Source organism: Halyomorpha halys, unplaced genomic scaffold (genome assembly GCF_000696795.3).
Source record: "Halyomorpha halys isolate HHAL.00 unplaced genomic scaffold, Hhal_1.1 Scaffold150.1, whole genome shotgun sequence".
Classification (NCBI taxonomy): domain Eukaryota; kingdom Metazoa; phylum Arthropoda; class Insecta; order Hemiptera; family Pentatomidae; genus Halyomorpha; species Halyomorpha halys.
Genome location: NW_027113424.1, coordinates 370,229 through 395,472, shown reverse-complemented (window position 1 = coordinate 395,472; position 25,244 = coordinate 370,229). Strand labels below are relative to the sequence as shown.

Sequence of the window (25,244 nt, the reverse complement as noted above, 5' to 3'; positions counted from 1 at the left end):
TACTCAATTCATATATAACCTTTACAAATAATTAAGAAATATAATATTAATATGTATAAAAAATATAATATATGAGATAAATGAGATAAGTGTCATTTTCTACCATAAACTTTTTTCTGTAGTACCAATCAAAATTGTTTAGAATTAGTTAAAATTTTGACTTCATATATTTTATTTTAAATAAATTAATGATATAAAACAAAACTTGAAAATTCTGTTTAATAATTTAGTAATAGGTTATTTAATAATACAATGAAGGTTTAAATTGAAATCATTAGAGCCTTGATTTTGATATTCAATAACTTTCTAATATTATTTAGAGCTATTCTAATGGAGATAGGTTGACCTTTGTAAGATCCAAATATAAATGGTTTGGATAAGGTTTTAACTTTGTGGAATTAGCTACATTTAATTTCTAGTTAATTTATTTACAAGGTTACAAATTACTGGAGTTGGATTAAATTTGATTTGCAAGAGGTTCAGAAAAACTTTGAAAGAGTATAAGTACTTTTCTTTGATTATTTTCTGATTTTTCATCTTTATACTGAAATCAGATACTTCATTGACTAGATTTTATCTGATCAGGGTTAATTGCTGTTAATTATTAATTTTTTGAAATTTAATCTTTTATTGTAATGAAAACATTACATTAGATATGTTAATTTTTCTATTTTATAATTTTATTGAAAGTAGGGGGATTCAATTTGGGAAGTGACTTGGATGTTTTTACAGATGTTGGAATGTTGATGATGCAGACCGGAATGGTCAAAGGGGACCTTAACCAGAGTTATATCGATGGTAGGGAGCAACGTATAACTGCCATTCGCAAAATGCCTGCCATGCGTGTCCGTTTTTGTCCTGTTTGTAGAGTGAGCCCTCTAGCTTGTGCCATATGTATGAGGTCGGCTTTGCCATTTCAGTCCCATGTAGTTTAATAATGTAACTTAATCATGATATTTTTTATGATCTCATAATTATTTTATGTCCATGAAAATCATCTGTCTTTAGTTGTACTCTTACCCGTATTTATTTTATTACTATTTAATTATATATATATTATTTTTGTAAATAATAAAAGTACAAGTATATTTATTATTAGTGAAACTATTTCCAGAATTGAAAGATAATTTGGTAATCTATAGATTTTGAAAGTATGTTTTATTAATTAAAATTTACCAAATTATTGTAAATTTATTACATTTTAAAAATGTTTAGTGTTTTAAAAACAGCACATAAAATAGTATTTTGAATTGTACTATTTAACTTTCTAAAATATTATTTTCTAATAAAACTAATTTTGGAAATTAAAAAAATAAATGTTTATTATACTTTACTTTGTAGGTACATTTTTTTTTTTTCAATATTAACATATTTTCTATTTAATGTTTATTTTATTCTAAAACTACTCTGGCAGTATATTGTTTAATAAAAAACAATTTAACACTTAGTAATCTTGGTTTGACAGGGTTCTAACTGCTATATCCATAATTTTGAGAAACACAGCTTCATAGTTACAATTTCCAATCAAAAGTTGTCTCTAGATAGAACTATGTCACATTACTAATTTCTTAATTTTTCAACTAATGGTACTGAAGCTTTTTTGGAAACTTAATAGCTTTGTTGGGATTGATTTATGAGTGAGAAACAAAATTTTTCCAATAGTTAGAACCTTGTCTAACTAAGGCGACAATTTTCATAATTAATATTATTTTAACTTTTTATTTATAATTATAATGATTAAATAATAAATATTAATAGCATTTTTCCTTAAATTCCATTTAAAAATTTAATTTGAAATATTTAAAATAATTTAAATAATAATATATTTATTTCTAATTATGTTTGTTATTTTTCTAAATAATGATATCAAAATATCCTTTTGTTTTACTAAGTTTAGTGTCTAATGCCATTAATTTGTAACTTTTATCTTTCTTGTTTTCTAAAGTTCTTAGTTCTTAATTAAAATTTCAGAATATGTAGGGTTTTTTTAAAACTGCTAGAACTGCTATTTTTTTTATTCACATTCTAAATTTAAAAATACAATAAATAAATAAATCTTCATCATAATTTTAGACTTCAGTGTTTATTTTTCTTGGTTTTTACAAATTCTCTTATTTTACTGGAATATTATATATATACTAGAACTGCTATTTTTCTATTCACATTTTATATTTAAAAATAAAATAAATGAATAAATCTTCATGATAATTTTGGACATCAGTATTCATTTTTACAAATTATTTTATTTTACTAGAGTATTTTATGTTAGTAGGATCTTTAACCTCTTGTGTATTTCTTTGTTGAGGAATTAGATGACTTTTATAGTCTTTTCCAAGAAATGAGAGAAATCGATAAACAAGAGAATACCACCTAATCCACTTAGTTCATATTCTCTTGTTTACCCAATTACTTTTATCTCATGAAACAGACTACAAAAGTAGTCTAAAATAATTTTTTCTTGTACAACAAAAATTTAAAACAACCCAGATGCTTAATATCTCTTTAAATTTAAAGATGCGAACTCACAAAAAAAAGTATTTTAATGCAATGTAACTGAAATTTGTAGAACACCTACCATTTTTATTTATTTAGATATTTTTTATTATTATTTAGTTTGAATTATTTACTATAGCTTATTATTTATTCATTTTCATATGATTCATGGAAATTCCATTAGAGAATGGTCAGTTATATGGATGGCAAAGCTGACTTCTTTAAAATGTCTATATGCTCGGGTTTTTATTATAGGCAAAGAATGATAATTAAAATTATTCTAGTTTGGTGCAATAATTTATTGCATGTAGTTAAGGGAGTTTATATAATGAACTATCCTGTTACTAACTGTCCGTCTCAGTTTGAATTATTATATGTCAGTGTCGATTCTGTAAACAAAATTTAAATTACTAATTTTTTTAAATACTGCTATTTGGAAATTATTTAACTTTTAATTTAAAAAGTAAACTTTAGATTAAGATATAAAACAATGGATTAGGAAATCACATTTCAATGAAATGACCTGTTTTATGGCAGTATGTTGCGATTATTCAACATGCTATTATGTGTAATTGTGTTTTCAAAACCTGCTACTTTAATAAAGCTTTTGCATTTTCGCATGTTGGATTCTTTTACTTCGCTTATATTATTACTAAGCTTATATTTTATAACAAATAATAATTCTTTTTAGTGTTGCTGTAGCTTACGATTTTTATTAATATTTTTCTAACCATGCCAAAATAATATTTTTAACATTTGCAGATGCTTTCAAGTCTCAGGTCTTGCCTTTGGTCATTTTTCATTTAGTTATTATTTACTTCTATTATTATAAGTAGTTTTGAATAATAAATTTATTTCTCTTAAGCAAATATTTCGTATTTTTATTTGAAAATGTATAACCAGTTTCTGGTAGTACATGATTATTATCTAAAAAAGGTTTTGAACAAGGTATATGTTGTATAATTTTTTTTTTTTTTTCATTAGTTAAATAAAAATATCTTATTACCGGAAATGGCCTATATTTTCAATTGTACAAAATATTTTTAAAAATTTCAATGAATGACTCTTATGCTTTATATGAATGGCATTGCTACAGTAACGAAGGCTTTTTTCCCCTTTTTATTACTATTGATTATTAACAATTGAAAAGAACAGAAATAAAAATTGAACACACACATTTCTTGAGAAGTGTGATGGAGAAAGCCTAACAACTTTTACTTATGTAATATTGAGCCTATAAAATGACTCTAGCACCTGGCTCAGGACTAACATTATTGTGTGTGTGTGTTGAAGTGGCTACCTTCAGGAAGGGAGTGAGGGCAGTTCAGATGGTCGGCAGGGCAAGTAAGGATCAAATGCTAATTATAACCCCTACATTCAAGTTTTCATTGTACCATGTTATTCCAAAGTTATAGAATACTGTACTTCAAACAATTTTCTCATTTAAACTTGTTAATTACTGCTTTATCTTTTATTAAATTTTCAGTTTTATATGAAATATTTTTTCTATTTTTCAAAGGATTATCTTTAAGATTTTTGTAATTTTGTCCCTATTTGGAATTTCATGGTGGTTTAAATCAACTACATTATATATTTTCAATACATTTATCTACTGTATAAATTTTAATAAAGTAAATAAGTGCTAAATCTATCAAAGTCTCACTTCATAAATTAACTTATTATCCTTAATCTCATTCTAAATACTAAATTCCCTTTTTTTTCTTTTTTAGTTTAAATTATTTCTTCAATTAAACCAAATCTTAAAACAAAGATAAATAATAATATTCTTATTTTCCTCTTCTTTTTTTGATAAATTGAACCCAAACAATGCATGTTATTTTGTTTTCAGATTTACTCAATAAATAAATAGAATTATCTAAATCAATGATTTAAAAATTATATATATCATGTTGGAGTCTATTTGGAATATATTTCATCCATTTAATCAAATATAGCCTTTTTCAATTCACTTCATTTATTATTTTATTTTATTTCTTTTTCCATTTCTACCTCCTTTAGGCAACGTGGGGAGTTTGTAGTTGTCCATTGTTAAGCATGACTGTTATGATTGTTATGATGACAAATCACTACAGCAAATATGACTGAATAAATTTTTAACATGAGTTTCTTTGTCAAATCATAACTCACCGGTACAGGATGGTTTGCATCCTCAGGGAGTTTTCCTGATGCTGATTCTCGTTCTTCTTTGCGTTTCAAGGCTGTACCAGGCTGAACCCATTCCTGGCACTAATAAACCTCTTTAACCACATAAAGTTCTCCTCATTCATTCATCCTCAGTGAGGACTTAGATTCCTATGGTTTTCTTCATCGTGGTCATCGAACTCTCAAGTACGGAGCAAGTCCTGACCCCATGCTCAACAGTTTACAGAACACCATAAGTGTCAGGATACATGGCCGAGGCTATGTAGCTTGGCTCAAGAACCTTTATAGCCTTTAGAGGGTCTTCAGAACTTTGTTCATCACAAGAAGGAAACATATTGGCCTACATGATTTCAGGAGCTGTTAATCCTAGGTCTCCAACCATTTAGATAAGTCTCTTAACTCAATTAAATCAAAACTAAATGTATTGTTTTTGATATGATTTAAAGTTTTCTTCACATTCATCTTCCTTCCCTGCATAAAAACCACTATGGAAGCCTATTGAGCCTCATTCAGTGCACTGTCTCAAGGTTGTCTGATGGTGTTTGGGAATCTTCTACTACTCAATGGATTTATTGATTCACAGTGCTTAGAACTCAGATTGCAACCATAGCCAAAGTCCTTATTGGATAGTTTTAAAAATCCTGGTAAAAAGTCTTGTACTGTAATATCTGATAGTAGTTGAATTTTGTGCTCATTTTCCTCGAAGAGCTATTCAGATAAAATCAGACTGATGCTTTCTCCAGTAAATATTATATCTGTGAATTCCCTGGCTTTGTTACCATAGCTTAGGCTTATTTCCCACGGGCTCAGATATCATTTTTTATCCAGCATGATCTCTAGGTGATTCATTTCAGCATACAGATCATTTTTAAACCTGTTTAGATCTAGATTGCCCTGGTTACAAGATTTTCCTATTGCTGAACATTTGTAGGTTCATTTTATGATAATTGGTGTTAAGATCCTACTCTTAAGAGTCATCAACACTTTTCATTTTCCTGTTAGAAGATAAAAGAATATATTTTTATACATCTGCCATTCAAACTCAGCCTGAGCTTCCTTCCCTCCCCTTAGGTGATTATAATTCCTTCTATCCTAATATTAATATATTCTATTTTTATATTAAACAATTTCATTTCTTTTGTGATTCTTACATATCATTCTGAAATTAAAATTATAGTGAAATGGGTGGAAGTGTAAAGGGTGAAAGAGTAAAACAATTATAATAAATATATTTTTTTCAATATTTTTATTTAGTGCAAAATAGTAATAGTATTCATTAAAAAATACTAGTGGAAAATATTTTAACAATCAATAGCTTTTCTTTTCTTATTCTAATTTGACAAAATAATAAATCTATGATTGAGGGAAAAAATCTAAAAATAAAATTTTTGGGAGCATTTATTCTTTACATTTATTTTATTTCTAATTGTTTTTAGAAGCTAAAAATGAGATGAAAATTGTTATCACGGAGGTGATTAGTTTCAAAACTGGCTCAATCCATCCTAAAAAAATTTGTAAGAGACGGCAATAATATATGATTGTGTCCTATTTGACCTAACAAATCCCTTAATTTGAACTTAATTTTAAAGTAGAACACTTCCGGTTAATAACACTTATCTAATTTGAGACATTAAGGACTTAAAATGAAAAAAATATTTTAGTAAGTAGATTATGATGGTTTTGAAACTAATCACCTCAAATGATGTAAATTGATTCAAAATTGAGATTGGAAGAGTTATGTGTAATTAGGAAAAAGTCTAAAAGTGTTTTAAAAAAGGCTACATTTGATTTTGATTTGGTACAAATAGACTTTGACGTACATGGCACACTTCTTCTATTGTGACTTTGATTAAATATGCACTTTTTCATTTTTTTTTTATTTACTTATTTTTTTAATAGTGACTGTACTTAACAGTATCATTAATTTAATCCTTCATATCAATGTTGTGTTAATGTTATAAACATAATTCAATGTGTTAGCTTGTTCGGCATGTTTTGAAATTCTAAAAAATATTGTTCGACCTTATGTTTAGGACATAAATAAAATAATTAGAAGTAAATGCTGAATGAAAAGTCCATTATAGATTATATTCTATAAATGTTTAAACTAAATGATAGTGCTGTTTGTAGAAATTAGTTTTGGTGTTTAGAAGTGACTCTTTTTAGAAGATAAAAAAAAAAGATGAGAGGGGTGTAACAGTTAATTTTTTTGTTTCAACATTTTTTTTTTTTTTGTCTGTCTTATTAGGTGAGGAGATTACATACTCAAGTAAGTTAGGCTGAAAAAATATGACCTCATTACTAAATCCTGCAGAAGTTAGCTCTTTCTCATAAGGAAAATAATGTCATTTAAAATACAAAATCTAAAGTGCTTGTGTTAATTTCAATCTGTAGATTTTATTGCACATGTTCTCTAGAAATAATGCACCTTATGCACAGCTTATTTAGCCAAGCATGGAACATTTTCTAAATATATTCTTTGTAGATTATTGTAGTTGAAAATTAAGTATGATATTTTATCAAATTACTGTTTTTTTATATTATAGATATCTTTAGAAGTTGTGCATTTATTTTTTAAAATTAAAATAGTATTGTTATTTGGTCTGAAATAGTTATAACTAAGTTGAAAATATTTTCTTTACTATAAAAATAAATTGCCAGCAGTTCTAAATATATTATTCTTTTACAAATTATATTGCTGTATTATCAGGCTTTAAATGAGGTTATTAGAATTTTATTCAGAACTGGGTGGCAAAGTATCTGGATTGTTTATTTCTTAACATAGATCTTATGAATAAAAAAAAAAAAAAAATAGTGCAAACATTCTTTTATTTATGTTTATATCTTTAACTTTTCAATCATTGGTAAATGAATTTTTAATCTCATTTCTATTGCTGTTTCATACCATAATTTTTTAAGAATCCAGAGATATTGATGTTATATATGTAGGATCTAACAATTAAAATTATACTTATGTACTAAATTTGAAATGTTTATTGCGGGGTGTATCTCTTCCAGATGATCATCATCTTGCCCCTTCATTTACAACACCAGAACTTCCTAAGAAAGTGCACATCAGAGGTAGCTGATTCAGTTTTTTTTTTTGTTTTGTTTTTTGTTTGTTCTTATTATTTGTTTTAACTTTTTGATCCAGCTTTTGTGTTGTATTTGAAACCTTTAGTTTTGGTGTTCTATCTATCTACTTTATATCATATTCTATTGATCTACTCTTTTCCATTTAAAAAAATAATACCCTTTTCTATTTTAAATAAAAAATTAGTAGTATCAATATCATTAAAATATGATAAGAGGACTGTTTCTGTGTTCCTCAGTATTGCTATTCCTTTTATATTGTCATGATTTTAATCTTGACTCTTATATGTGATAGTGGATTATTAAAAATTGCTGCATAAAAACTGTGTGAAATTGAGTAAAGTATTTTAATTAATAAAACATTATTTCTGTCATATAAAAGAAAAAGAAAAAAATAGGAAATATTTTTGATACATACATACTATTAGTGTTCAAATAAAAAATTTATCTAACATATAATAAATGAGTATAATAAAATAAGCTATGAAGTGGCTTCAAGAAACTCTCAAATTGATATTAGAAATGAAGGAAAAGTTTTGAATGATGAAATAAATAATTGTTTGCTGCAATTTTTTTTTTCCTGTGGTCTGTTGATAATTTACTGTAAAATAATATTAATGTAAATTTTATAAGATGTAGTAAATAAAATTAAATAATTTTTCTCTGAGAATGAGTTTTGTTGATTTAAATAATAAAAGGCTTTGATTGATAATAAATTATTTGGGAAATTAATAACTCAATCCAATGATCATTAAAATAAAATTTTATGAAAATAAAAATGAATCTCTATTAATATTATTTCTGGTTTAGCACATCTTTGTTGTTATAGAGGAATGAGTTTTGCTATTTTTCCAAACTAGCTAAAGCTGGAAGGCCAATTGCAAAATAAATATCTGGTCCCAGAGGTCTGCTCTGACCTAGCAACATACTCCAGACCTACTTGGAGTTTGCTGGAGTGTTATTTCATCATATATAGTAGTTATATTTATTAAAAGTGTTTTCATTTTGTATAATGCAGTGTCGATATGTTTTTTTCCCCTTAAAGTGCTCCTTTTTCTTACAGTACTACACAGTGTCTTTTGTTCATCTCTGTTGATCTTGTCTTTTTCTTTAACAAGAATCTGCATACTTTCATCTTAATTATGTTAGTTATAATTTCAGCTGCAGTTTAGAAAAGGCTCTGGCGAGCTGATGGCTTTTCCCCATTCTTGTTTTATGTTTTAGCATAATTTTAATTTCAGTGTTAACTTATTTACTTTCTGACTTAAAGTTTTTACATGCCGTATGCTTTGAAGATTTTATATATTATGTGCTTGGAGAACTTAATTTCAGATTTATATGAAGTAGTGAAAGACAAACTATTTTTCCTTTTATCAAAACCTAATTTTACTATTATTTAAAAGAAGGAAAGATATAATAATTAATCATTTGTATTCAGATATAAAATTTTATTTTTATTTTGAGTTTTATGTTTTAGCCAAAATTGCCCTTGCATTCCTACAATATCTTTGTATTAACAAATTCTTAATAAAATTGCATGAAGTTTGACTAATACCTTTTTTTTTTTTAATTTGTTTTTGCATGTCACTAAAAATGACATCTATATAATGATTTATGACATCCATGTGATCTTTTCAGTCATCTTATTCCTTATCTGGTCCATGATCTTGATATATTGTTCTTTAAGCCATGTACATTTATTAGATATTTTCTTGATTGTTGCTACGACAATAACTATTTATTATTTTTTTCTAATTTAGAGCACTATGAAACCAAATTAATATTTGTATGTATCTATTTATATATTTACATATGTATTTGGTGAGGATTAGGAATATTATTATTATAAAACAATTGTTCTTAAATTAATTTGGTTTTATCTTTTGTGGTCATAGTGTTTAGTGAATTTTGTTCATTGTTTGAATTTGTTGTTTGAATTTAGTTATCAAATATTAATTTCCTTTATTTTTTTTAGCTTAATTTTTCATAACGTTTTTTACATTAATCAATGCTGAGTTTTATGCCACTTGAATCAAAGTTCAATGATTTATATGAATTTTGGGTTTAAATTTATTCCTTTGCAACTTTTCTTTGTTAGCAAAAAATTAGTGAACGTGATAGTAGATAAGCTCAATCTGCTCAGCTTAAAATCTTTTTCGAGTTCTTTACTGCTGTTTTAATGGTAAAACATGTTTTCCCAGTTCATATGGATTATCAGTTTTAATCATAGGTCTTATTTATTTATTCTAAGATACTAAATTATGTCAAAGTAAATTTCTTTTACGGTTTTGGCCTACCAATAGATTCCTGTCAAGTTGGGTTGGTTGTTATAACGAGATGTATGGTAATGAACCATCTCTTCTTTTCATGATTATTGGTTTTTGTGCTTCAGTTGCCATTTTTTATATTTCAGTAATTTTCAATATCTTTACAATACATTCCTTTAAAAACATCATCATCATCAATTGGCACGACAGCCCATTACTGGATCCTGGCCTCCTCAAGCAGCTTCCACCAGTTTAATTTGTCAAGTGCAGCTGCTATTCAATTCACTCCAAGCCCTTGAATCCTCTTTAACACCATCGAAGCTTTGGGCGGCCCCTCGGCTGTGTTCCATGTAGGCGCTCATTGAGAAGTTTATTTGGGATCTCATCAGTTCCCATCCTTGCCACGTGGCCTGCCCAGCGCAGCCTACCAATGCTCACAATTTTTCCAACATCAGGCTCACCAATTAACAAGTAGACTTCCCTATTCATGCGTCTTCTCCAAGCTGAACCATCCTTTACTGGACCATAGCGTCTGAGCATCTTTCTCTCAAACGTTTGGAGATCCCTTTTATCGACCTTCAAAAGTGCCCAAGTTGCCAAGGAATAGAGCAGCACTGGTTGGATTAACGTTTTATACAATCTAGTTTCCTAGTTCCTTTAAAAACAAATTCTCATGTATTCTAGAAGTTGATACTATATCCACAGGGCATGTACCGGAAAAATGTTGATAAAATCATAGTTTTTTTTTTTTAAATTTTAAAAGAAGAATAAATAAGTTTTCACTCAAAAAATCTCTGACTGATGTGTTTTAAAGATCACAAGATTAAAAATTTTGTCATTCATAAAAATTTCAAGAAGAACTTTTCCATTTCTGCAGGTGCATACATTTATTTATTTCAACCTTTCCCAAGTGCATACCTTATCATATACAGCATTTGTAGATAACTGTTATAAACCATTTTAAACGTTTCTTGATATTTGAAGCATTTACTTGATGGATATTCTTCAAAATGGAATATAGAATCTATTTAATCACCATTTCAATAAAATGCATTAATTTTAGTAATTCATAATATTGTCCAGGCACCTATGATTCAATTATCTTTGTTATTATATATATGTGTATATACTTATTTATTTTTTTAAAAAAAATAAAACTCCTTGATATTTTGGAAACAATGATACATCACAAACATGAGAATGCCAAGGTCTATACTACCCTCATTTAAATTGTCCTAAATGTATTTTGAAGATGCGAAGTGTTTTTTGTTTTTTTTTGTAAATTAAATGTCTATGATTCAAGTCATAATTACACTCTGTACAGAGTAGATAGGTTATCTTAAGTTAGTAAAATAGATGGAAGATATCACAGTCTTCGGATATTTGAAAAATTGGAATTTTGCAGATAGGACAATTTAATTAAGGAGGGCAGTATAGTACCTGTAGAAATGAAACAAAATATTTTGTATCTACATATTTTACATTATATCTATTATGTTTTAAGAATAGATGAATCCCTTCAATTGTTCTTTAGGTAATGTTATAATTTACTTTGATCATAAGAAAATTTTCAAGTTTTTATCTTTGTTTTCATACCTACTTATATATAAATGTTATGCACTTATAGGTGACATCGGTCGTGATAGGGAAGACTCAGGTAAGAAAAGCTTATGTATGAATTCATTTATGTATATAAACAAAGCAAAGTATTCTTGTATGTTTCTAATTATATTTATGTTTTAAGTTGGTAATAGGAACCTGCGAAATTCTACTCCTGTCATGAATTCAACCAAGCAAGTCAACAAAGTCAAACCAACTGTAAATAGAGTATTGAATGAATCTAATACCAATCAAAATTACAACAGGTAACTAATTTCAAATAGGTGATCTGATTAAAAATAAGTCATCTCATTTTTTTTAAACAATATAAATGCTGCTAATGTATGCTATTTTCTGCTCAATATTTGCATAATGTTAAGTATGAGAATATTAAATGTTTGCTAAAGTTTGGCCTCATACATAAATAACTGCAATATGTTCTTTCCAACTTATAATAAGCAAAAGAAATAAGCGCTTGTTGCTATTTCGCTTGAGCTAAGTAAAATTGAATAAAAGCAATTTATTGATGCTTTATAAAGTTCTTTTAAAATTTTAAATTTGTGTTAAAAATTATAATGAACTTTAAAAAATATAATAACAGCTGTTATTATTCCTGAATGCTGATTATCTGGATTTCGATTAACTATTATTCAAATTAAATATTTGGTCTTTTAAAAGAAAGGGCGAGAAATTCACAAATTGATGTGCACTATAGTCAGATCTTTACATTCATTTTAATTACCTGTTAATTAAAACTGTTATTTGGATTATTTCAAGCTGGAAAATAAAATTACGAAGGTATATTTGTTGAAATTAGTACTTTTAAAAGATATTTTTCATAAGAAATAAATTGGCCTATTACTGTAGGAAATAGTTACAGAATAATGTCTTCTGTATCAAATTCTTTTTTCTTTTTTCTATCCTGATATTAAATACAATACAATTTGGTTTGTATTTAATTATATAGTGTATCTTAGGAATTTGTTGTGTTGAGGTATATAACAGTCATTGAATTATGTGTTTTATTCTTTTATGAATTTATTTTAAGTTAGGATCATTAGGGTTATTTCTGGTGGTTAGGAGATGAGTTTTGTTACTTCTAAGTTATTTTTGAAAAAAAAAAATCTGGAATATTGGTTGTTTTGAGGTAATTTGTATTTGCTTCTTACTTAAAATTCTTTATTTCATTTTTTTTTCATACATCTGATATCAACAAATTAGTCCAGATCATTGTTTTATTTCTTCATAATGCTGAGTAGGTTATAGGTGAGCAGAAGATGGTTGGGAGTGCGGTCAGTGAAGGAAACAAATTACTAAGAACTTATAATTAGTCCCAATGTTTTGGCCGGAATTTCTATCCTTCATCAGGGCTAAGGACAGAAAACAAGATGTCAACCAATGAATAAAAGGATATATAGAATGATTAGAAAATAATAACCATTACGGATACGTAAATATTGTTGACAGACATGAAAAGTATTACAAGAAGATAAAGGCTGTAAAAGAAGAGTAATATTAAAATGAAGTAAGAGGAAAGAACAAATAATAAAATACATATGAAAATCTAATTAGTAAATATATGTACAAAATGAAAATTATTAAAAGTAAAGCATTGAAAGAAATGGAAAATAGAACATATATATAGGTAATTAAATATATTTGTAAAATAAATCTTACAGCCTTTATTTTCTTATAATAATGAACTATTCATGTCTGTCAACGCTATTTATGTTTCCATAATGTTGCCTATTTTATAATCATTCTATTTATTCATTGGTTGTTATCTTGTTTTTTGTTCTTAGCCCTGATAAAGGTTAGAAATTCTGGCTAAAGCGTTGGCACTAATAAATAATTATTTGTGTCCTTCACTGACCGCACCCCCAATCATCTTCTCAGGTGTTTTATTTCTTCTGTTATTCTTGAGTTTGTTTTAACTAAACAATTGGTAGAATTAATATTTTAAATTGTCAATCTTTCATAGATAACAACATTAGCAGATGTAATTAACCATCTTTTTCTAATTATAATTACTGAGAGTCATTTATTATTTTTTTAAATTGACTCTCCTTCTTATTGATTTCATATTATTTAGTAAGTAAATGAAAACAAGGCTATAGATGTGATTCATTGGCCTATCATCATTAATTAATGGAAGTTAAAGACAGATAATTTTACTGCTTCATTTAACAATCTTTATATTGATTGTATAGAGAAATTATTCTTTATGGTTAAGATCAATTAAAAGGGCACACATGAGGTGAAAAAACTAGGTTCTTTCCAGCATTCATGTTACCATCTGTTGTTTATGGCATTTTTTGTTACGGTCATAACTTCAAAATCTGCGATCATTTGTTTTCACCATAGTTCTATTAATTAATTTTTTCAAATGTGGAGTTGATGGCCACAGCTATAGTTTTAGATAAGGAAAAAGAAAAGGAGGTATTATAGGTATATGTGGTTCACCAAGCACTAAAAAAAAAAGTATCAAAGAGCATATTTGGTGTATCCTCTTAAATGATTGAAATAAAAAAAAAATAAAAAATTCTTAGAAATATTTTTTTTTTAAATGTGAAATTCTTAAATACTTGAAAGCTTAACCATGAATTGAATTTGGGGTTGCTACTGCTTTGTTTTTCTGAGATTTGAAGGGGGTAACTCAAGGCAAACACAGAAAAAGCATCATACACTATGGCCTAGGTCAAAATGGTGAACCGTATACCCGCTCCCTATAATAACTTTAACTTCTTGTATTTGAAGTCATAGAATATTTCAATATGCTTCATGACTCACCAATTTAGTCTATTCTGATATAGATCAGCCTTAAAACAGCTTAGTTTTATTGACTAAATATTATATTTCAACTTATCACATATTTTAAATGCATTACAGTAACAACATTACTTCATACTTGTTATGAAACATTTATACGATAATACACATCACCTAAGATTTTCAATGGTATTAATTTCAAATATTTGGCATCTGAGTAAAAATAATTAAAATCCTTCATTAATTAGCTCCGAATCTCGACCTATCATTACATCAAATTAAACTTTCTTTTTTATTTCTTTAGCTATAGGTAATTTTTTTTAAACTCATGTGTTTCTTTGATATTTAACTTTTCTCTTTTTTTTTTTTTTTTTTTACCTGTTGGCAAAGAATGAAAAAAAGTTAAATTTAGAACCCATATATGTGACTTTGAAATTTTCAGAATTATGAGGTAATTTCCTGTAATGAGCCACATATCAGGGCATTTACCCTTCCATAGGATAAAAATAACAATAGTCCTTTAAATACAATAAATAAAGTTTTATTGGCAGTAGCACTTGTTTATCTTTGGTTAAAGACGAGTGGTGAGAGGTGGTTTGCCTTCCTGTCTTTCCCTTTTGACTATGATTCTCCATCCTGCCTCTTTTTCCCTTTTTGGCATAGTCATTTAAATCATTTATACAATTTTTCAAAATTAAATATTATTATGTAGTAAATTAATATTTATATTATTTGAAATTATTTACCTTTCAAAATGTCATGTACTTTTGATTGTTGTAAATGTTTTTAATTCTATATTTATGATGAAAAAAATAAAAAAGTTTCCAATTTACTCTCCTCCTACTGAGAAGCCATTAAAAAACAAAACATACTTTTTTAGTATATTTTATGGTCAAAAGTTTTATTAGTCGTAACATTTCTGCATAAAAACTTATTTTTAATTTAATGACACCAAAACTAAAACAATTCTTATATATTGAGATAACTTGGGATCTACGTTCAATGAAAGATTAAACTAGTTGGTGAGTAAGCTTGATATTATTTATATTTGATGTATTGTTTCATACATTTATCTGGAGATAAGGTTTACTAATGTTAACCCTTTGAAGAATAGGCAGTTTTCTTGATTAGAAATGCATTTCCACCACTCTAGTTACACCGACTACTTATGTAAATTTCATTTATGGTTCATTCTTCCAAAATGGTAGAATTTCTGTCCAAAAAATTTTAATTGAGAGATTGTTGCAGCATGATAACAAAATAACTTCCATTTCCAATACAATGAGTGGTGGTATCAAAGGTACCTATTGAACAAGATTTTATGTTGTTTTCCTGGGTAAAATTTTAGTTTAATGATTAAAATGTTATCCACAGTTCTTTGGCTGGTCCCTGGTGCTAGATATCGTACTTAAATTGACAAATGAAACCAATGAGGTTGAATTACTGGATTCATTTTTTTAATAGAAGCTTCATCACTATTTGTATGTTGTTATGTTTACCAGAAACATTTGTTTCTCTGCATAACTTTCTTTAAAAATCTAACTTAAAAACAAAGTTACATTTACAATTTAATATACAGCACAGTATTTTATCCCAGTCCACTGGTTAAAATCAGACTTTAATGGTTTTGTATATCCTATGAATTTAAAGAGATAAAGGAGAAAAATAATTGCTTCTCATGGCAACACTGATTTTACCTTAGTATTTTTCCATATGGAGTTCCTCTCCGATTTGCTTCCCAAACCAAATTGTTTGAAGAGAAATCTTTATAAACAACGTAGTGTTTTTTGTTGTTGTTTATTTTTTATATTCAGTCCCCTGGCATGATTTTCTGCATTATGAGTAGGTACAGTTTTAGATTGGTTCTTTTGATTAATAAGTTTTAGAGTAAATATGTTGCAATAAAAATGTTGAATTTTTATATGTAATCTAAACATTTTAAAATTAATATTCTGTTTGATTTCACAGTCTTCTGTAAATGTTAGTTTTCAAAATGCCTAGGGACTCAATGAATAGCAGGTTACTGAAACTTGAATTAGAGGTTTATTGAAGGAAATAAAAATTTGTATATAAACTAATATACAATATTGTAAAGGTGCCAAATGGCTAAGGGTAGCAGTTATGTTTATTCACCACCAACCAAATTATCAAAAGTTGTCGACCATTTTTTTTGTCAACAGAATCAGTCCACTGTCTTTTTAAAGCTTAAAAAATAATGTAACATTATATATTACTTTTTATGTGTACCTACTTCAGAACTATTCTCAGAATGTCTAACAGTTATATAATAGAAAGATGACTCAAAAAATGTTAGGAAAAAATATTAGATTAAGTTTAATCGAAATTCCGCCATTTTGGGAGAATGGCCCTGTTTACATAGGGATTGACTCTGTTACTTGTGTTTTTTTTTTACTTGCAATGCATACTGCATATTAATTGCAGTATGCATTGTAATTAAAAGAAGTAATAATAACAGTACATTTTACTCAACTCTAAAATATTTTTAGATATATAAATTGTTAGTCAAATTTTCATTGGTATTTTTGTTCATTGTTTAATAATTTGTCTTTTTTTCATTTATTTAAGAATAATTTTGATTTGATAGTTAAGTTTGACAGAACTTTCAAATTTTGAATTAAAATTGAAGTTTTCTTTTCTTTTTTTTTTTGTTTTGTATTAACATGTCAGTTCTGCAAGAGACAAATCTATGTTTTTCTTCTGGAGGATAATGCAATTATAGGTTTTAATGAAGGCCACTTTTTAACTTTATTAAATCCAGTAATAAACTAAATTCATATATTGACATGAATTTGATTATAGAAATCTTAGAAACCTGTCCAATAAAGTTAAATTTCCTTTGTCACTTAATAATAGTATTTTTGGCAGTCAAATTAGAAGATGTTATTTGTAAAACTATTTTATTTGAAAAAATGATTATTAGAGTATTTTTCATTATTGTATTCCTAACTCTACCCAATTTACCAGCTCCTGAACTTGGTGAGAAACTTCTTGTTTCTTAATTTCACCCACTCATAGTTCGAGACATGTCGTCCTTTTATCCTTACATTGATCAGAAGCAATCTTGGTCAGATATTTTTAGGTTTGAGGGTGGACTAAATGTTAATCATGTGTAAGAGCATTTGTTTGTTGAATAATAGCTTTGTTTCTATTGATTCAATAATAGTATTTAGCATTTAAAATATGTAGCTGTTCAATTATAAATTTCAGAATCAGTAGCATTGACATTTGGAAAGCAAGTCTCAAGTGCACATCCCTCTCTGATTTCACCTAATGCAAAACATCCTTTTTTTGAATAATCTTAGACTTTGAAGAATTTGAGCACTGCTATATACCACACCCCTCCCGTTTCAACTGTACATATTTTTTTGGTCTTTGCACTTAGTCCTTTTTTTCTCCAAATAATGCCTTAAAATACTTGAACTCACTATTTTTACTTTTACTTACCTACTTTTTTGTTTTCCCATTTCTTGCGAATAGGGTTCACTAACCTATTTATGAAATATATAGTAATTAGAAGTATTGTGATCGTGAAAACTTTGAATCCAAGTTCTCAATGGAAATCCATATCTAAGATCCTCTAGGCCTGAATAACAGTCTTGCTATATGTTCTATGTCTGTAAAAAGTCACTTTAGCTCTAAAAAAAAATTTATATAAAATTTAAATTACATATTCAAAGTGGGGTATCAACTCACTTTGAGTAGAAAATAGACTCACTAGAGTTGCCTTTTCATATGGTCGATTTTACACTTTTTTAACCATTTTTTCAAAAGGGTTATGACAACTTTGATTAAACTTGTTATATCAATGTATAATTAAATGGTCTTTAATATCTTCTTAGTGTTATCCTTATTGAAATCGTCTAGCTGGGTCCGAATGCTGAATTTTCGAAACAGCTTTCTCTGTATTACCTTGATTTTGTTTATAGGAAATAATTAACCATCTCTCATTGTTAGTAGTTATAGTAGAAATAAAAATAAATTTAAAGTATGAAAGAATTTGATAATTAACTTGAGGAGAAATATTTTCTCAGGTTGAAAAGCTCTGGAAATAAGAATAGTTATATAAGGGTGTCCCAGTATTTATCACCTTTCTCATTTCTGCTATATTTGGAATTTTTATTTGATTTTTGCTGGTTCATGAATTTTTTTCCTATGGAAATATTTAATATTCTTTTTTTTTTTTTTTTTTTAACTTTTTCTAATCCATATACAGAAATATAGCAAGTAAAAACATTACCACCGTGAATGAGCAAGAAATTGATCTTTTGAAACTTTTAAAAATTAGCTTAAACTTAAAGTAGGATGGTAAGTGATTGCTGTGTGATGTGCACACAGCACCAGATTATTTCTTAGAATATTATTCTATCAATCTATAGCAATAAGCAAAATGAAGATACGATTCTGCAAGTTAATAGAATGAATGACTATATAATTTAAACAATGATATTAATTACACAAAGATAACTATCATGAAAGATTTTATATGAAATTCAGTAATAATAATTTTTTGCTTAAATAATTTCCCCTTTGAAGCTAAGATACATTGGATCCCAACCTTTTTTTGGAACAGTCTATGTTTCAATGATTGCACTTTCTTTAAGTGAACTATACTTTATCTTGACAAAAGAAATGTGTTATTTTTTTGCGTGTTATTTAGTTAGTTATTAAATAACATGAATATATTACTTTGTTGCTCAAAGTACCTTTAAAAATGTGTAACATTGACTTTTTAACATTATCTATGACATCATATACTTTCTTTAGTTATGAACGCGATGTACATAACCCTTCTCCTACTGCTAACAGCAAAAAACACTAGAGAAAATAACTTTAATTGTTAACTTTTTTAATGATCATGACAAATTTTAATAATGCTTCATTGTTTTAATTACTACAGATTTCTACAGGGAGTAGGAATTTATTTATCGGTAATGTCCAAATAAGCGTTAAGTAATTAACTTTTTCTTATGTTCAACAGGGGAATACTTATCTTTTGTCCCAATATTTTACAAGTAGAGGGACTAGCAAACACTATGAGCATATTTTCTTGTGGTATTTCACCAGATAAAAATTAAGTACATAATAGCATGATTTTCATTAGCGAGAAGCCTAACATAAAAACTAGGAACAACATAAATTTGATGATAAAAGTTTATTAATACTAACTAATATTATTTATGAAGTGACCTGATGTCTCCAAGTCTTTCCTACTGTGGTTTGATTTATCTAATTGAATTCCATTACTTTATACTGAATCACGTTATTTTCTCGAAAAATATGTTTAAAATCTGGATAATTTATTAATATAAGTTTTTTTTAATTTAATATTTTATTTAATTTCGATAAGTTTTTTTTTAATTTCGGAATATTTCAAATGTGTTTTCATGAATTTGTAAACTTAAACTTCTTACTTTCTGAATCATTCCAATTAAAATGAAACATTAGCCTGAAAAAGCTGTATAAAGTAGTAGCCTGCTAGTATAGCTATTTTTAGATAAATATATGAGCATTAATTCAGTATGAGCTTTGGAAATGAAAATTGTAATTTTTGTATTCTTCTATTGCATTTTTATATTATTATTTTTTAAAAATGTATGTTCATTCTTCTATTTACATTTTTACATCCAACTATTGTTGGGTTATTGACATTACTCTATTACATTACACAAGTAAATTTTTAAAATATTACCATTCACATTGTTTCTGAAGTAGTACCAAAACTAAGGTAAATTATTTACCTTAATTTAATTGACAGATTCAGTGTCAATTTATTAAAATAAACTTATTTTATTTATTTTTCCAATAAATTAAATTCTTCTTTCTCGTTTTTTTCTGTTTAACGGCAAGAAAATGACCCATGATTTTTCCCTTAATTTACATGTTTTAAGGATTGCTGAATCTAAAAAAGTTATTTAAAAAAAATTACTCTGTGATCTTTTTCTCGTATTTCTTAAAAAATAAAACATTTTCATATAATACAAACCTTAGTGGAAATAATTCCGATAAATTATTGCTGCTCATATGTTTTGAGGTTCAATTTGCATTGTTTTATAGACAAAATGTATAATATTTTGACATTTTTTGAGGACTTCTTAGATATGAACAAAATAAAACAACTACATTAATCAAATGTTTTGTTTCAGTAATATTCTATTTATATTAATTTTTTTTTTAGTTAGAGAAAAGATCCAATAAAGTTTCTTGAAAAAAATCAAATCCTTTACCTTATCCCTCCTTGATTAGAATCATATTTTGGTTAGATCATAAGAATGGTTCATAATGAATAACTAGAATGTCATTAGACAGGAAATGTCTCAGAATAGAACACTAAACTAGTCATTCAGCCATGTTATTAACCATTTATGCAGTAGGTACGAGTACTCTTTTATTAGATATCTATCTTTCTTCTCCCTCATATATGCGAAGTATGAACAAAAATTTACTTTCTATTGAAATTAATATTGTTTGCCATACTTAAGAGCTGTAGGTAATATGTCTGTAATTATTCAATCATACCATATATACATATTAAATAAAACTAAAATGTAATGATATAAACAAAATAAAATGTAATATAAATATAAAAAACATATAAAATAAAATGGATAATAATAATAAACTAAATAAAATAATGTTTGAACATCAGAAGTAAACACAAGTAAATAAACTAATTAAATAATAGCAATATAAGTAAACAATTTAGGTTAAAACCATGAAAACTAAGTATGTAAAATAAATTATCTTGAATGGATTCATGCCTATGTACAATATTAGTTATTACATTCAGCCTTGGGAATCTTGAACCAAGCTCTGCCATCCACATTTGTCTGGCAGGATAGGACTCCAGGAGATTCCAGCACTTCTCTCTTGCCCTATGTCACTGATATTAAGAGTCAGTAGAAACTGGGTGAAGGCATTAGATCCACAGATGCTCTGAACTTGAATGGAAAAGCTGGGCTTTGCCAGAAATCCAATAGTACATATAAAAGAAGTTTCTGGTTCTTTGATGTTTCAACTTTCGAGGAGGATTAAGGGATGGTTGAAGCTAAATAGAGATTGTGCCAGAGGATTATGAGTAAGGGTTTGATGAAAGTTTTAGAATTTAGATGATCAAGAACAAATCGGATGTTGAGATCATGTTGAAGGATCTTATTTGTAACATAATACAGAGCATTGATTATTTTTCGAAGGATGTTAGACTGGAAGAATTGGATACGTTTGATGTTCAAAGATTAAACTGTCTCCCGCAGTTCAAACCTACACACAGATCCAGATAGGTTTATATTGCTTTTTTTCAATTGCAAAGGATATGTGGCCATCTATATGAAGGCCTTGTTGAACTGTGGAGTGTCCTGGATGGAATCTATATTGGCGTGTAGGGATTTTTGGGAAATCAAGTGTAGGTCAGATTTGTTTGAGGATTATTCAAAAATAAGTGTGATGTAGTCAGAGCAATCTATTCTAACCAGAGTAGGAAGATTGCGTTTTCATTCTGTGAGGCCACCTTGAAATAAAAATCAACCTGCCTAGGCCAGAATCGAGTTGGTGCCACTGCAAACTCGAGGTCGATAGACAATTCCAGCTATGGTCTTATTTTATACGCTTTATTCTCTAATTCAATTTGGTTAAGTATAATTATTATTTTTAAACATTCTAAATATAATAAATCGAAGTTCTGATTGAAATAATTGTTAATAATCTGTAGATTAAAAATTCTTTTTATTAGATAATAAACCATCAAATTGAATAGTTATAAATATAATAATTAATAGTAATTATACGATTATGTTAATAATTTAAAACTATAATTATTATTACTAAACATTGATAAATTTATTAACAATCAATTAATCTGTTATTTTTACACTCAAATTGAAGATTTCGTACTATATTTTAAACAATAAGTTTTGCCTACAGCATTTCTTATATAAAAAAATTAACTAAATGAATCAGTTATTTTAAAAGCACCTCATCTCCAAACAATTAAATTTTCAGAAAACTTGAAAAAAATTGTCCTAATAGATTATGATAAGTCATATTCATAATTCTTTCATATTAACTCATGTATTTAGGGTTCTGCTACAGGTCATATTTTACGTGGAATGGATAAGGCTTTTCTTATCCAGTAAATATGGATGGCTTAACCAGCTCTGGAAAAATAAATAAATCAGATGACTGATAAGAATATCAAAATTTTTTCCCTATGAGACCTGAATTTTCATTTTAAAATTTAATATGTTCTGGATCTTTCAGTTCACAAATAACATTTGTACTTTATGAATTCCTTGAATCCATTAGAAAAGGGCGAATTTTGAAAAAAATAGAATGTTTTGGTTATTAAGAGGGTCAAACAACTCATTTTCGTCCTTCTAGATATGACTGCTTGTAGTTGATGTAAAACTTTTTCATCATTTAAAGAATTTTTAATAATAAGGTCAAGAATTTATGTCAAGCAATGATGATTTAAAGATACTGGAAAATCAGTTGAAGTCAAAAAAAAAAAAAAAAAAAAAAAAAGGAATTTTGAAAAATTTCATAGTGTTATTACTGTTTTCTATTTTGAAGAATTTTTTTTTCTAAACAACCAAACTATAGAAGTTTGAGAGTGCCTAATGATTGATTGTAAGTTATGGACAGGACTGAGATGATTTTTTGAGTAAAAATCTCTTATGTGTTACAAGCCATGAAAGTTCAAAACATGGTTCGAAAATAACTAGATACCAAAATCAATTTTAAGAATTTTTTTTCTGTTCTAATACTTAGATGAGCTGTTTTTGATTAACTATTTGTTATATAATTATTTTCACCAAAAACAACAATTTTCACTTTTTTTTTTCATTGTTATGTTTTTCTCCAAAATCTCTTCTCAAAAAATTCCTCAGGTTTAGGTTCAACATGGAAATACGTTACAATTCTTTTTAAATAAGGAACTGTTGCTGTTTGTAGTAATTTTTAAGTGTTTAAAAATATATATTTTTCCACTGTCTTTAAGATTTTTTTTTTTTTTTCAAAAACTAATTCAATTTGATGAAAACAAATCTCAAGGGCCATATTTAATTAAACAGAAATTTAGAAGACTAAAAAATATTAAAATTTTTAACCAATTATGAATAATATAAAGAATTCATTGGTCTTTTAGATAATTATATTTTAAAATGTGAAATAACTTAATTAAATTATTGAATAAAAGGGTATTTATCTTAATTTTTTTAGTAAAAAAAGTCTATCTTTACAAACAAAATTAATAAGATTTCTTTACACTATTTTTATAACATGAAGAAGGTGGTCAGGGTTGTGGTAAAAAAGAACAAGAATAGTTTACAATCGTTTATTATCCGATGTTTCGCACAACTGCGTAGGGCTTCATTAGGGCTGTTCAAGATAATAGCTTTACATAGTTTTTTTTACAGACTTTTTAAAAGTCCCCTGGAAAGTGGGGCGAAACGTCGGATAATATATAGTTGTAAACTATTTCTGTTCTTTTTGACTGCAACCCTGACCATCTTCTTCATACTTGAAATTATACAGTTAATTATCTATACATATACAATTTTTTTCTCTTTTATGATGAATTGTTGATTTTTTATTTTGTGATTTTGATTATCTGGTGTCATATCAGTTCCAGTAATAAATAACTTATCTCATAAAACTGACATTTAAATAACTCTTTTGAATATAATTTCACTGTACTTATTTCAACTAATGCCTGTTATTGAACATTCCTTTAACTTGTCAAAGTATACTTAATATATAATGCGGATGTATTATACTTGTGTTAATTTTGTCTCGTAACTAAACTATAACTGGGTTTATCATTGGAAAAACCTTCTTCTTTTTTTTTTCAACAAACAGGTAATACTGCCTGGAAAAGCTGTCATGTCCTTATAGTCACTGTCGGAACCAACATTCTTTGAGATACAGCGACATTTATGCTATGAACATAGTTTTGATTGTAAATGGGTATTTTTATAACACCCCTGCTTGATTATACTGAGTTTTGCTCTGATTAGATCCGCAAGATTAAGGTGGTAAATGTGAATTGGTATTGTTCTGCATTTTGGAGGCAATTAGTTGTAAGTATCAAAAGGTAGTGCCTTAATATGCCGTAATTTCCACTGGTGCTGAATATTGTATCATAGCACTAGTTGTATGTTACATTCAAAAGCCTGATGAAAAGAGTCTGACTTCTCAGTGGAGGTGTTAATTAACAATGACAGGCTGTATATACTTTATTTGAATATTCATCTCTATGTATGTTTAAACATATCTGTTATTAAGTAAACAGAATCAAAATGTTTTCATTCAATTTCAATTTTTATTAGAATTGTTATTGGTAAAACAGTTATGATTTTCCTCCCACGAATTTGCTGTTTACTAAATCAGATTTGTTCTGCCCTGGCACTTACAACACAGAAGCTTTTGATTCGCAAGTTCCATTTGAAGCCATTGCTTTTTATTGGGGGAGATTATTATATTTCTGTTTGACTCACTACAAAGCTGTCTCGTAATTTCATTGATACAAAAAATAAAGCTTATGAAATCGATGACTATCATGGTTATGGTTATAATCAATAAACTTTCTTTTTTTTTTTAGTTACACAAACAAAAAACTACAAATATGAAAAACTATTTAGTATACTTTAGTTAAATTTGATAAATACTAATTTTAATTTTCTTTACTCTTTTGTTGGATTGGCTGTTAATTTTGATTGTGTTAAAGTTTAATTGCATCTGACAAAAAATTAGGCTCTGCTTACTCTTGGAAACCATTTTTGTTCTAGTTAATGAAAAACATAATAAGGTTAATGATTTCAGCTTGTTTTTAAATTGTCGATTGAA

At 27.2% G+C, this 25,244-nt stretch overlaps 1 protein-coding gene across 4 annotated transcripts in view; it reads left to right on the top strand.

Annotated features, from left to right (window-relative positions):
• slo (calcium-activated potassium channel slo) overlaps positions 1-25,244 on the top strand; it is a 258,833-nt gene that overhangs the window by 217,347 nt on the left and 16,242 nt on the right. For 2 of the 4 annotated variants that reach the window (XM_014417223.3, XM_067050932.1), the window contains exons 15-20: positions 733-798; positions 3,787-3,837; positions 6,905-6,925; positions 7,675-7,737; positions 11,644-11,673; positions 11,761-11,881. In XM_014417223.3, the coding sequence (XP_014272709.1) occupies positions 733-798; positions 3,787-3,837; positions 6,905-6,925; positions 7,675-7,737; positions 11,644-11,673; positions 11,761-11,881 (352 nt within the window). The remainder of the gene's footprint in view (positions 1-732; positions 799-3,786; positions 3,838-6,904; positions 6,926-7,674; positions 7,738-11,643; positions 11,674-11,760; positions 11,882-25,244) is intronic. The other 2 variants (XM_014417234.3, XM_067050933.1) reach the window with 2 other exon arrangements.